General features: G+C 51.1%; 1 protein-coding gene across 1 annotated transcript in view; it reads left to right on the top strand.

Moving 5' to 3' along the window:
• The window catches only part of LOC138567330 (protein bicaudal D homolog 2-like), an 801546-nt gene that overhangs the window by 108187 nt on the left and 678239 nt on the right, over positions 1–15120 (top strand). The window contains exon 4 of the mRNA XM_069645428.1: positions 11917–12069. Within this exon, the coding sequence (XP_069501529.1) occupies positions 11917–12069 (153 nt within the window). The remainder of the gene's footprint in view (positions 1–11916; positions 12070–15120) is intronic.

Raw genomic sequence — 15120 nt, 5'->3', positions numbered from 1 at the left:
GAGGGAGGGGACTTGGCCACACACATATAAAACTCATGCTGTGTGTACCCTCAGAAGTGCAATACTTTCTGATTCACTCTTTAGGAATTGGCTGACTTCATAGAATAAAATATCAGTTGGATGTGGCACATTCTCTTAATTTTCAGGCAAGGATGAGGCTGATTTTAGCCTATTCCTACTAGTCTTTCAGAAGTTGTATGTACTCTCCAGATTTTCAGATAAATGTCGACATAGCGAATACTCGACCACATGCAGTGAAAAACTGCTGAAAGCAAGACATTTTTAAAGGCGAAATCTGATGCATCCCTTTCTTTCGGCAAGGCTTCACCAGGGAACCTAATTGCTTTAAAAAGTCTGAGGCGTGTAATTCAAAAGGATATTGTCCTTTTGTCAAATGTGCTTGGTTTTGCTTACATTATCCTAAAACCTTCCAGAGGGTGTAAAATGCATATGATTTCAAGGAAAATGTCGAAGTACATAAAGATAAAATGGTTTCCTCCTTTGTGGCCAACAGACTTTTTTTCAAACTTGTTATGGAACGATACTGTGACTATTTTATTTTAAAAAGAAAATGTTGGGAAGGTTGGGGTGTACCTTTTTAAAATGTGACTTTAAGGCCTACATGCTAGTGTTGCACCAGCCACTTTAACGCCTTAAAGCAGGCACATGCTTCCAGCAAAGTGGGAAACATAGACACACAGCCCATCCCCCTCAGCTTCCACCTAAACGGCTCCACAGATATTTTCTGTTCAGTGATATTGGCAGTGCAGTGTCACAGGGTGCAGCTTTGATTAGTATTGCTGGTGTATCTGAGAAGACATGTTAAGGTAAAATGCATATTTTAGTTTCTCCAGCGTGGGGTCTGGCATGGATTCACATGCTCATGAATATTTCCTGTCAGGCTGGGAATTCTCGGTAAAAGAAAAAAGTTTCACTTTCACTTACAAACTGTATTTCTCCTCTAAACCAATCACTGTACTTTGGGTCATACTGCCCCCAGCCAATGAAGCTATTCTACGGTTTTCACGCTTTTTTGACGGAAAAATTCCTATTTTGTCAATGCAGAGCCCATGTGCTCTTCTCTCCGTCTGCTGACAAAAGCAAGGGATCCATTGCCGGTTAATTTCAGCGCCCCTCAAGGGCAATGATCGTCGAAATTTTCATCAAAGTTTCCAGAAGGCCATCGCGCCTACTCCGCACCTCCCGACCATGACGGAGGAGAAAAGGGAAGGAAGTTCCCTTTTCAAGATCTGCACCAGATGCGGACGTGGAATGCGTTTGTGGAGGACAAACACCTTCAATGCCTCTACTGCCTTCACCCAGACCACAAAGGAGATTTTGAGATCTGCCTCTGCTTCTCCAAGAGAACGATGAAGGATTGACACAGTAGACAGGCGATGTGGCTAAGCACCAAGGCCCCTCAAAAAGGAACTTGCCCAACCCGGCTTATCTGCGGGAGAAGCCCGGGAAGCCTAGGGTGGTGTAAAAGACAGCTGGCTGCCCAAGAAGGCCCAGGTGGCGCCAGAGAACTTTGTCGACAATTAAGCTGTCAAGGCCAAAGGGGCTGACCCAGTGAAGTTAGCCCCTACTGCATCCAGGGTGTCCCTGCCTCCAAGGCGGTAGGCCTCAGCCAGGGCGGTGGCGAAGTCCGCTGGCACACCAGAGAAGAGCATGTCATTGCTGAGCCCAGCTGCAAAAAGGGGGGTGGGAAATGAAGTCCCAGGCCGTACCACAAGACATGGATGTTTCGTCCTTGGACGATGGACCACGAGTCCCTGCACACGATCCACGAGGACGTGGAGGACGACGACAGCGTGTGGCCTAGTGTGCCGACAACACCTTCTCAGCCAAGAGATGTATCCCTCGACACCCTTTCAACCCTACACACGCTGGTGTCAGAAATCCAGAAGAGGATGACACAGGCCCCGGCGGCTCCGGATCAGCCTCTGGCTAAAAAGAGGAAGCGCCAGCCAACGCCCTGCATCAACCTCCACACCCGCGCCTGGTGCCCGCCCCCGATGGACACTGGGACAGACACAGCGATGACTGACAACGACATTGTCACAGTGTGAGGATTGCCGCAACCGAAGGCATCTCCGCCAGATGAGGTGGGGCCTTTTTATGCCATGGTTGCCAAAGCTTCCAAACTTCTCCAGCTGATGACCGAAGATACGAAGGAGTGCTTCCTATAGCAGCGGCGCAAGGTCAAGAGGGAAGACCATTATGGCAGTGCCCCTCCTGGACATATGGGAGGAAGGCCTAGGCCCTCCTGAAGAATCCTTGCACGGCCCCTGCCAAGCGGAATAAGCTGGAGAAAAAGTACTGGGTGCTGGAGTACGCACCCAAGTGCCTACGGTCGCCTTACTGTCGGTGGCTGCGAGGAAGAGGTCATATAACACCTCATTGTCATCCTCGGTCCCTCCGGACAGTGAGGGGAAGAAGTTGGACGCCAGGGGGAGGAGGGTCATTTACTCCGGCGTCGACCCAGTGCAGCCAGTGCATTGGGGATCCTGGCCAGGTACGACGTGGAAATTGTGGTACAAGCTGGCCCTGATGTTGGAGTTTCCACCCGACAAGTGGGTGGAGGCGATCGCACTCCTCCAAGAAGGTGAAGTGGTGTTGGTCCATGACATCGCAGACACAGGTTTCCGGCATATGGGGAACCGTGTCTGCCTCAGTCGTTGAGGCTGGCTGAAGGCCACCAATTTTCGCCAGGATGTCCAGACTAGGGTACTGGACATGCCCTTCGGGGGGATAATCCTCGGGAAGGCCGTCGACTAGTCCTTGCCGGCAATCAAGACTGGTAAGGATACGGCTTGTCCCCTGGGTACTCCCCAACAGCACTGCTCTTCCTCTCGTGCCTCCGGAGGAAAGTAGAGCAGATCAAAAGATTTTGGTGGGGGTTCGTAGTACCGCCAGTAAATCACCCCCACCCCCCTCCTGTCCACGGTCCAGGAGGCCTACAGAGGCCATTCCAAGGCTTTTGTTGGAGGTGGTCAGTTTTTGTTCACGCAGGCACCAAAGCAGGACTGAACCGGCCAGGGTGTCGGGCCCCCACCCATGCACCCCGGTGGGAGGCTGGCTGACGCGATTAGTCAGTGAGTGGGGAAAAGATCTCTGACAGATGGGTGCTGGATGCTCTCGGCCACAGACCTACCCTGGAGTTTCAGCAAAAGTGTCTGCGGATACCTCCGGTGACCTGGCGGGAGCAGCACATCCCTCAGCTCCTGAAGGAGGTAAGGGCCATGCTACAAAAAGGGGCCATAGAGCTAGTTCAAGACGACTCCGGGGCTCTGGAGTCTATTCCAGATACTTCGTAATCAAAACGAAGACTGTGGCTGGAGGCCCATCCTAGATCTTCGGCTTCTCAAGTCCCAAAAATTCAGGATGGTCCCGTTGCAGCACATGCTCAGCTAACTGGATGAAGGGGACTTCTTGATGTCGCTGGATCTGGAGGACGCCTACTTTCACGTCCCCATTCACAGGAAGCATTGAAATGTCCTACGCTTCGTGGTGCAGGGAAGGCACTATCAGTTAAAGGCCCTCCCCTTCGGCCTAAAGTCAGCTCCCAGTGTGTTCACGAAGTGCCTGGCACCTGTGGTGGCCCATCTACAAAGGATACACGTGTAACTGTACCTTGATGACTGTCTCATCCGGGCCAATTCAAGAGATAGCTGCCGAACACTGTAGGGGAGGACTGGTCCAAGAAGACCCCCCCTCGCCTACGCTTTCTCCCCAGGTGAGGACTATGGCTCTTTTGGGCGTCCCCTCATGCCACCCGGGCCCAGGTGGTGGAGGGTTCACCCACTGGAGACATTGCCCGCACGTATTAATTGCCCACATGTATTAAAATTTAGCTAGGCCCAGAAACCATTTTGTCTGGTAAAGATGGTGTGAGCTCAGCGCACTGTAGCGCGGCCCCCACCCTTGGAGGGTTTCAGTCATCCTTGTTGCCGCAGCACCCTGGCAGATCCCCTGCGAGCACGTTCCCACGAACAAGACGGACATGAGCTAGTGTAATACACTAACATTGTAACAGTTCACCTCCCGCAGTATCATCGCTCCCAGCATGACCCGGCCAGCAGGCCTAGGCAAATGAAAAGAACAGTAAAATGGTCGTTAGATGACAGACAATCTTTGTATATTAATGTTGAGACTACTTGCAAAGGATGCTTTTCTTCCATAAAATCCCTTATATTACAAAAGCCTGTAAGATGTATAATTACAAGAAATCATGCTCCCATGATATAAGCGATGGTGAGCCTATACCATTGCTGTAGGGTGCTAATAATAAAGGAACGTACCAGGAATCTGTTTGTTACGTGTATGACTGGAAAACTTACACCCCATGGGCTCGCGCCATAACTGAACTAATGCTGCTAGAGGACACAAGAAAACGAATGTAACCATACAAAGGGCCCATGTGAAGAATGCACGAGAAGGCGCATGTCATGTGTGCATGTCTAGGCCCCACATGCGCCACCACCGTCACGAACAAATGGCGGGTTACTTTCTATGTTCTCCACCAATCCTAACTCTACCTCACTTACTGCAAATGTATATGCATATAACTAAATACTGTACTTGTTAAAACATAATGTATGAATAAGGTGCTCAGACTGGGTATAATCAAGACACATCCAGCAAAGTTTAAATGCATGTTTTGTAATGTTTTGAATAAGTATTATAGAGTGTTCAAATGTTTATGATGTCTTTACCCAAATCGGCAACACACGAGGGAGATACCTTTGTGAAATACGTGCAAGGCCATTCCCCCTCCCACCCTACGAAGGCTGCCAAGGCATGAGAGCAGAGACCGCGCCGCGCTGCGTTACCTCCCCCAACCGGACTGGAGTCGCTTCAAAGATTTGTAACCCCCTCTGTAGCACCCAAGGCCACCACCTGCCACATGCATTATTTACAGCACAGCAGTAAACCTCTGCCTGAACACACGCGCCCCCTCGTAAACCTCACAACCCACCGGACCATCTCAGACTTATGGCCCTGTGCAATCAAGACACCCAACACTTTGACAACACACAGCGGAACATCCATAACAACTTCTAACAAGGCAGAAAGACATGTACCGCCCGTTCCAGGCCCTGAAGCTTAGCCCCTCGACCTATGGCCCCGGTCAACAGGACACTGGTAACCATGCCCTGACGTATTACCTCCAGTCCCCTCACAAGGTGCATTCCTCCTGTGTTGCATTAACCTGTTGTATAACCTATTGAAAGATTTACTAAAGAAGATAACATCAAAATGCCTGAATGACTGCGGTGTGCATGGCCTAGGGCTAATAAGTCAGGAAAAGACATTCATCTCTGCCACTGGCCGCGATGGCCCCACAACACCGCCTGGATGAACTCTGCCACCCTGCCAGGCTCAGCCCAACCCACGAGGCTGACCAGTGACGTCTTCCAGCCAAAGCCAACCACATCACAGCAGCACCTATAGTTAGTCGTCGCCACCCAATCCCCATGAACTTGTGCCCCCTATAGTGTGTAGGGTCTTATGACGTTTTTTGTAAATATATACGCCTGTCGTTGCTATTGTCAGACAGAGCGCTCTCGGAGTTTGCAGAGTCCTTTGCATGCCCTATTCTGATTGATAAACTCCCATTTACGCTCACCCGCACTCTGTCTTGGCCTTATTCCCATTTTGGGAGAGTCCTTCATTGTCTCTCATTGCGGGGAGGATCGTGCTGTTTGGGGACGCTTGCCTTCAACACACGGAGACAACCGCCCAGCTGCTGACGGTTATTCATCAATTATCCGAAGTACTGCTTGACACCATCGCAGAATGCACCGTTCCTTGTAGCCAGGCTCAACATGGTCTCCTGCTTAGCGTCGCCCTCGGAGGAGATGATAGCGGCTACGCTGGGCAAGGTACAATGGCTGAAGACCGCCACGGTGCAGGCCTTCAAGTCGCTGCTCTGCATGATGTCATCGTGAATGTACATCCCGTCCCCTTTCCTCCATACTGTATGGGCGTCCCTCGCTAGGGATGGGAGACGGAACCTTTTTTCACCAGAAAAAGAATCTTCCCCTTTAAATTGGGGTGCAGTGGCACGGCCCTGGGAGCATGTGCTCCGCTGACTCCACCCACCGGCACAACTCCCCAGTCTTTTCCGCATCAAAAGAAGACTGCTTTCACCACTGCTCCTGGGTTTTGCTTCAGACTTGTAATTCCACGTGCTCTTCCCCGGATACTGTCTGTAGTCTTGTCTTTTGGTCTGTAATCGGGTACTTGGTCCTCTGGCGCGACGCCCCTCCCCGGCACATGTCTGTCAGCGGGCTTCAGCAATTGTCCAGCCAGCGAGGGGCTCTTCCCTACGCTGACCCCCCCCCCCCCCATGCTCGCTGTCTTGGCTCCGTTCACGGCTGGGAGGGTTGTACTGCATGTGACGTGCTTAACCGCTCGCTCTGAAGAACCGGTTAGCTCGGTGGAGTGAGCTTTTCCAGCTATCGCTTCCAGAGGACTTGCAGAGCGTCGTCGAGCACAAGTCAAGGCCCAAGGTAGGGCCACTTTTTTCACGCGCACCACGCAAGGGCGACTCCTTCCCCAGGAAACATACGAGCAGGAGAGACGGTTCAGGTTCTAACACCAGTACAAGTACCAAGGCTGCTAGAGCCATCAGCCGCTAGGCCAAGTGTTCGCTAGATCCTGTCAGTGACGTCGCTGAGGGCAAGTTTCTTTTACTGGGTGTCCACCTGAGGGGCTACGCCCTAGTATCTGACAAATGTCTGAGGGGGTGCCTGTATGCAGCACTACCGGCAACACAGCCGAGGGCATGACGCCTACCAGGATTCTTCCTGAGGTTCAGGGTAGGCCTCAAGCTCCACCGCCAAGAGTCCAGGAGGATGCTGGGCCCAGCACAGCAAGCACCACAATGCAGGTACGTGGCATGCAGCCTGACAAAATGGCTTCTCATCAGACGCCATCCCCTTTCGGGGAGCAGGTCGGGGAATGGATTTCCAGGTGGCACTGGTCTTCACCAGGTACGTGGCCTACTTCATATCCTTCAGCGTTGCAGGGCAGATTCACCCCGCATGCAGCAAGGCAGAGTACGCCCAGCCGTCGACAACCTCTCATGAGGTCCCCTCGGATGGGAGCCATCCTTGAGGATGTGATCGGGGACCTACTGCTTCCAGTCCTGCCACTAGCGCCCACAGTCATTTCGCCTATGGCTCTAGTGCCCCAGGCCCATGCACAGCCCCTGCTGCCCACGCCGGGCCCAACGGTTCCAGCAACCCTACCTCCTGCAGCCCAGGCAGTTCCACACCAGCCTCCACAGCAGCCTCCAGCTCCGGTCAGCACACCTCAGCCTTTGGCACCCAGTACTCCTCCACCTGTTCTGGACCAGCAGGACACCCTGGTGGATACCGATGAGGACGACGATCACCCCGACACGCCATCTTCAGCCAAGGCATTCCATGAACGGCTTGCAGGTCTGGCCAAATACTTGGGGCTTGCAAAACCAGAAGTGGGCGTCCTGGCTGAGGTCCTCCCTATACGCCCCATGGCTAGAATAGGGATGCCGATGCACAAGGACATTGTTGCCTTAGCCAACAAGAGATGGTTTAAACACCATTCAGCGCAGCCTACCAATCGGTGGCCTCAATGCCAAGTACATGCAATTAGAGGGGGGATCCCCTCTTGCTGTCGCCACACCCTCCACCACACTCCTCAGTTATTGCAGCGGACTCACTCTACTCCAAGCAGTGGCCTTCCTCGGCCACCTCGTCCTTGCTGGTCCTAGGCAAGGAGATGATCTTGAAGGCACATGGAAAGGTCTATTCCAACACCTCGTCAGTCGCTATGCTCGCAGCTGTGAATCAAAGGCTTTGGTGGGAAATGGCGAACTGCCTTCAGGAACTTCCGGTGCAGTGTCAGGTGTGCTTCAATGCGGGGCTGGCAGAAGCAAAGATGGTGGCTCAAGAAATCATGGAGTCCACAGTGGCGCATATAAATAAATCGGGCCATGACATCTGCATCGCTACGGACAGGAGTACTGCCTGGCTACAGGCTACCAAGTTCAACCCTGACGTTTAGGAGCGCATATTGGACCTTCCATTTGAGGGTGGCAACCTTTTTCATTCCATCACTGATGACGAACAGTTCTCAGACTGCAAAAACCTTATCTATCCTCACGAAGTCCACGCCCAAGACCTACAGCCAGACGCACCAGTGTTCCAAAAAGGGGCGTGACTTCAGCAGGGTCCAGGGGCTTCCTGGAACAAAGGTCAAGACAGCCGGACTGATCTCCAAGTTGGCACTGCAGTAAGTGGCACAAGTCGGGGAATGGGGGATTCTTTCAGTCCCCCTCCTCAGCCCCAGCTTCAGAGGGGGAAAAAAGGCATGATGCTCCCCTCCGGGTACACGTATCTCCGGTGGGGGACAGGTTTGCCCTTCACGCACACTATTGGCGCAAAATGTTCGTGGACCCCTGGATTCTATCAGTGTTTTCGCACTACTGCCTACCGGTTCCTCTGTCCCCTTCCCTCCTCCACTCCCACAGATTTGGACAACAACTCTGTTGGCGGAAATTCGATCGCTCCAGGGTATGGGCTACTACTCCAGGATTTTCACCATACACAAGAAGAACCAGGCTGGCCGGAGTTGTTGGACCTTTCCACCTTGATACTTTCCCTCCCTCTTCAAAAGTTCAAGATGGTTACCCCAGTGCTTATTGTGTAGGCACTGTGCAGGGGAGACTGGATGTGCTCCTTGGATCTAAAGGACGCATACCTACATGTTCCGATTTGGCAGCCGCATCAATCCTTTCTGAAGTTCAGCATCATGGGCTTTCATTTCCAATGCAAGGTTCTACCCTTTGGCCTCCATTCAGCCCCAGGGTCTTTACCAGACTCATGAATGCGGTGGCAGCCCTTCTCAGGGCCCAGGGTCACCATGTCTATCCATACCTAGATGACTGGCTTGTCAGGGCGAGATCCCCCGAGGCGGTCCATCACTCACCTAAGCCCTCATGAATAAACTACACGAATTGGGATTTACCATCAACCTCCAGAAGTCACAGCTTGATCCTACGCAGAATCTAATGTTCCTGGGCCTCATGTGGGATACGAGTTCCAACAGAGTTTTTTTCCTCAGAATACAAGATCACAGACATCAAGAGAGCCACATGTCATTTTCTCAGCAGAGAGTGACCTCAGCATGGTGGTACCAACACCTCTTGGTATCATGGCGGCATGTCTACTGGCAGTGCCTTACACAAGGCTCAAAATGAGACGATTGTTACTGCACTTTGCAGCCTCATGGAGTCCGGAACGGGGTTCCCAGGCGGAACTTGTCAGCATTCCTCCTTTTCTCCACCAGGACCTTGTTTGGTGCACGGATTGCAACCTGAAAATAGGCAGACCCTTCATTCAGGCAACCAGCACCGCAGGTTACCATCACCAGACTCTTCTTGGAGGGCTGGGGAGCCACCCTGGACACCACATCGTCCATGGAGTTTGGTCTCAGGAGCCCCATATCAATTGGCTAGAGCTGAAGGTGATGTGGCTTGCGCTCAAAGCCTGATCCGTGGCAAGATGATAGTCATTCAAACTGACAACTCCACCAGCATGTATTACATCAACAAGCAGGGTAGCACCGGGTGGTCTCCCCTATGCACCTTGGCAGTCAGCATTTTGGAGTGGGCTCTGGAGAACAACATGCACTTGAGGGCAATCCACTTCCTGGGGAGGTGGGTGGGGGTGAGAGGGGGGGTGAGTTCATCCGGGAGACGGACAGGCTCACCAGACTGAGTGCAAACAACTACGAATGGCAGTTGAACTAACAAGTCCTTCAGGGGATCGTCAACAGATGGCGTAATCCGCAGGTGGATTTCTTTGCCACCTGGTCCAACAGGAGGTGGCCCCAGTTTGCGTCCTGGCAGGGACATGGCTGGGGCTCCCTGGGCGATGCAGATACAATGGGACAACCTGAACGCTTATGCCTTCCCTCCCACTCCCCTGGTCCACAGGGTAATCTGCAAGATCAGGGAGGCTCAGCACCTCCGTCATCCTGATGGCTCCGTAGTGGCCCGCAAGGCCATGGTATTCGAACTGTCGGAGCAGGCCCCGGTGCACCTACTGCTGGGTCCAGCTCACCTACTCACAGCAGGGAGGCACGGTCATCCACCCCGCTTCCCAGAGGTTAGCCCTCGCAGCGTGGTTCTTGAACCGGTCACATTAAAGCACCTGCATCTGTCACAGGCTAACCTAGACATCATACTGGGCACTAGAAGCAGCGCTACTGGGATCCAGTACAAGAGCAAGTGAACTAGTTTTTGTCACTGGGCAGAATCAAAAGAAGTTGATCCTTTGACTTGCATGTTGGACGACGTGCTATCCTTCTCAGCACACCTTGCACACTCGGGGTTCAAGTACACATGCCGCACCGATTTGGTGGCCATCGGAGCCTATAGGAACTCGGAGGTGGTCTTCTCATGGCTCTATCCGCCTATAAAGAAACCACACCCGGTCTGGGACATCAATGTAGTTTTGGACGCCTTTGCGCATAACCATTTGAGCCAATGGAATCCAGGCATCAGGCTGGTCACCATTAAGACAACCCTCTTGGTGGGTCTTGCGTCTGCATGCAGGGTCAGTGAAATCCAGGCACTGTTGGCTTCACAGCCCTATACTACTTTTCATGGTGGTCCTTAGAACTCATCTGCCTAGGCAGTCTCTTTGTTGCACCTCAATGAGGAGATGGTGCAACCTACTTTCTTCGCGGACCCAAAGATAAAGCGTAGAGGGTACTGACCTGTTTGGATGTCAGGCGAGCTCTAAACTTCTACCTGGACAGATCCAAGAGCTTCTGCAAATCAGAGGCGCTCTGTCACCTTCGGTGGGTCAAGGCCAGGCTATCGAGCTTCCAAGGCCTCCATAGCAAGATGGATGGTTGCTGCCATCAAGGAGGCTTATGAGAGGCAGCACAAACTGCTCCTGGCCAATATGCATGCACACGCCACAGCTGTGGCTTTCCTGAGGCACGTTCCGTGGCAGGTCATCAGTTAGGTGACTACATGGGCTACGCCTTCGGCAAGCACTACTGCTTGGATGCCAGGTTGGATGCAGCATTTGGTCAGGCAGTTTTAAGCAACTTGTTTTCTTGGGAGGGTCACCTCTCCACCCTGGGGCTACATTCATTTGTAATCGTCCATACAGTATGGAGGAAAGGGGACGAGACGGAATAATAAGTTACTCACCATAGTGACTAACATACTCCTTGTCCATAGTCCCCTTTCCTCCATAAGTGAAGTGAAACTGTTTTTTCTTTTACCCCGGATTCCCGGCCTGACAGGTAATATTCATGAGCATGTGAATCCATGCCAGACCCATGCTGGAGAACAATAGTTACAAGTAAGTAACTTGTTCCTTGCATGACTTGCTAGGTACAAGGAAGTATGGATCACTTAAAGAGTTCTGTTTTAGAGCCAAACTGTATATTGTATGTGCATTAGAAGTAGCAATGACCGTGCTGATGGAAAAATAAAAATGGCTCTGTGTACAAAGACATCATTTTGTTGTATTTGCAGATTGCTTCAGATTTGTTGGAATTCGCATTTGACAATAGAAGTGCTTGCCCCTCCTGATTTTTTTTTCTTCTGCTTTTACTGTCAAATGCTGAAGTGAATGGGTGCCATTTTAGCCATGCATCACAGATTTCGTTTTAGTGATGAGGCGAATAGGTCAAATGGGGCTTTTTTTCATGCTTCTATATTCTGACACTGCTATTTCTCGGATAAAAGAATATGGCTGGGTCTTTTCAGCCCCTGCAAATTCCTTCCTATGATGATATAATGTTGCAAAATATGGGATTTTCATTTCTTTACGCAAAGTTTGGTATTGATGTTACTATTCTTTCTCCCTTTGCACTCTTCACTCCGATTTCTCTGCTTTCCAGGAGTGCAAGGCTTTGGAAACTGAGAAGGCGCAGCTTCGATCGGAGGTAAAGCAGTGCAAGATTAGGGAGATGCGGCAACTGCAGGATTGCACCGAGCTTGAAGAGGAGAACATCTCTCTACTGAAGCAAGTCTCTGTCCTGAAGGAGAACCAGGTAGTGTTTTGCAAACAGTGATTATTTGGCTTAGTGTGTGCTTGCCTTTTACAAGAGTGCTGTCAGATCTTAAGACCACACTGTTAATAATTTTATCGAGGGGGAAGTGTGACTGCTCTTGTGGGGCTGTTTGAGAACATAAATACGTGCCTAGGTTTTGTCAATAAATTAAAGCCCAGAGTTAAACATTTATACAGCGCAAGATCGATATGTGGTTTAAGGGGCCGACTTCTCTTGATGAACATTGTGAATTATGCCAATATGATTTCTTCAATTTCATCTCCAGCAGTTGTGCATTCTTCCCCGCAGGGCCTTTCTTCACCTGCTAATGTGTCAAATGGGTGAATTTGTGCATATGTCAAGGGGTATTGAAATGGGTTTCCCGAACCTTTTTCTCAATATAATATTTCGGAGGTGCATTTTCTGGGATGTGTATATGGGGACCCACGTGTTCTACCAGTTTGACTTCAATATAACTTTAACAGTGTACTATTCTAAGCAGCCTGTGGTAAGCCTTCAGTTATAGGTCAAATTATTTATTTCATAAATCCCTGATTTATTGAAATTATAATGGACCAATTGTAAAAGTATGGAACAATCCAAGACACAAGTCAGGCAATTATAGCTTACTTACTGATTGTAGTCCGTGTGTCCCTCCTTGCCCTTGTGCTCTGCGTCCTGGTGGTCAAATGGAAGTCATTCAATGTGTCTGTTTTAAGTGTCTATTGCACTGCTTGCTTATCTTGGCTGAGTGGTCGCCGTGTTGTCTGGTCAGGCCTCCAGCAGTCTCTGCCACAGCTTCTGTAAAAGCTGCATTGCCAGTTGTCCTATTAGGAGGACCCCTGGTGTCCTGGAGCCTCCCTTTGTTTCCGTGTGACTCATCCCCGGTCCTCTTGCTCAGTGACCTTTTCCTCAAGCCTTCTCAACACTCCACAACGCTTGGGCCCTCTTTACCTCCCCCTCTTAACTTCCCGCCTTCCTCCAGTGTGTCTCTCATTCTCACTCTTCCTTCCCAATTGTTTTTCAATACCTTTTGTGTGAATTACCTTCCTACTTGCTGCTCCGCTTCCCCCTCCAGATATTGTGCGTTTCTGGTCATCCACTCCTGTTGCATGGTCTCTACTTTTCCCCTACCACCTTTTTTATCCCAACGTCCTCTCTTGAAATTGGTCCTCTTCTCTCATCCTCTGCTGTCCCCTCCCTTCTTTCCACCTTTAGGCTTTACTCTTAGCCTTCTGTTCTTTGTGGTTTATCTTTCCGCCCTATTCCACTTTCTTTCCTTTCCTCTTTCCCCTTCAATACTTTAACCACTATGCGTTTCTCAATCTCTGGTGCCTTTCACTGTCCCCTGAACCAATTTCCTTCTTCCCTCCACTCATCACCCTCCATTCTTAATTTTCTTGTGCGTCCTTTCCTGTCTCTCCCTCTCTCTCCTCCTGCTAGTTTCCCGCTTGCCCTCTGCCACTCTGCACCACTTTCTACCCGCGCCTCTGCGCCGCAGCCTTCCTCCCAAAAATTCACTTCCAGTGCCATGCATTGAGTCAGAGGATTCTCATCTACAGAACCCAAAATGCAGTGTACGGGGATTAGTCTGATGCGTTCAGATTGCTAATTCTGATTGCTACCAATTGGTCTTGTGGATCGTATGTCTTTTTGTTTGCCACATCCTCCTACATTTTGGTATTGCGGGTTGCCTGCATAGCAGGCAAGTCTCCATGGTCATTAAAACCTGTGCGCTATCATCTGCTTTCCGTAATGCAAAAGATTTTATTTTTAAATGTTTGTGGGGTTCTGCGCTGTTCTGTCCCCACACCTGCCCTGTTGCTTCAGCTAGCCTTTCCTTGTCACAGGCATGTATTCAACATTAGCCGGACATTGCTCAACTAATGTCTGGTTATCAGCCAATGTTTTAGGAGTCGGTTGAGTTGCCAGCTGTAATATAATAGTGGTGACTAGTGTGTGGTAATAAAGCAATATGACCCGAGCGGCGGGGGCATTACCGACTCAGGTAATGCCCCGGGGCCCATAGTTGTAGGCTGTAGCGAAGCGAGGGCCTTAACGAAGGCCCCGGGGCATTACCTGAGTCGGTAATGCCCCCGCCGTGAGGGTCATATTGCTATTAGTACCCTGGCCCGCATTATGTGCATGACTGGGGCACTAAGCATTTTTTTTCTGTCCCGAAACGCTGCAGCATTTCGGGACAGAAAAAAATAAATAAAACGACCAAGAAAATGGCCGCCATGCAAAGGGAAAACTGTCAGTTTTCCCTTTCCATGGCGGCCATCGGGAGCGGACGCGCTGGGAACACAAGTGTTCCCAGCGCGTCCGCTCCTGAAAAAGAAACAGAAGGTAAGTGGGATTGGGAGGGAGGGGAAGAAAAAAAAATACGTACTTGCATCCCCGGCAGGGGACGATGGAAGCTTCCAGCCGTGTGGAGGCGCGGAGCGGCGATGGCCCCGCTCCAAGTCTCCACACTGTGGGAGGCTGCGATCATCCCCCACCAGGGACGCAGGAGCAAGCAGGTAAGTGGGGTGGGGAGGGCAGGGGGGAGGGAAGGGAAGAAAAAAAGCTTACCTGAGTCCCCCGCGGGGGACGAAGGCAGCCTCTCAGCCGTCTGGAGGCTCGGAGCGTGGATGGCTCCGCTTCGAGCCTCCTCATTGGGTGAGGGGCTGCCACGCCCCCCGCCGAGGACAAGGCAGCTGGAATCCCGGCCGAGAGTCGAAGGATTCTCGGCCGGGTAAGGACCCGGCGAGAGCCAATCAGAATGCGTGTTGCATTCTGCTTGACTCTCGCCGGGTACTAATAAGCAAGAGTTGGTGAGCATGAATGCATTTCTTAATGAAGTTAGGCTAGCTGTCTAGCAGAAAGGGAACACTTCCTCCATTACAGGAGTTGTAGGGTTCGAGGGTTTCCTTTACAGATATGCTTCCTGCATTTCTTCTATCATTAGTTTTCTTCTATGTGGGCGTAGTGATGGAGCCCATCTTGGGTCCAATGGGATTTAGTGGCTGGGAATTTCTTCCATGGCTATTGATGGGCTAAGTGAGACTC

This window comes from Ambystoma mexicanum, chromosome 2p, assembly GCF_040938575.1.
Source record: "Ambystoma mexicanum isolate Mex_15411 chromosome 2p, UKY_AmexF1_1, whole genome shotgun sequence".
Lineage (NCBI taxonomy): Eukaryota > Metazoa > Chordata > Amphibia > Caudata > Ambystomatidae > Ambystoma > Ambystoma mexicanum.
Note: the sequence above shows the minus strand (reverse complement) of the source record. Positions and strands in the feature narration are given on the sequence as shown.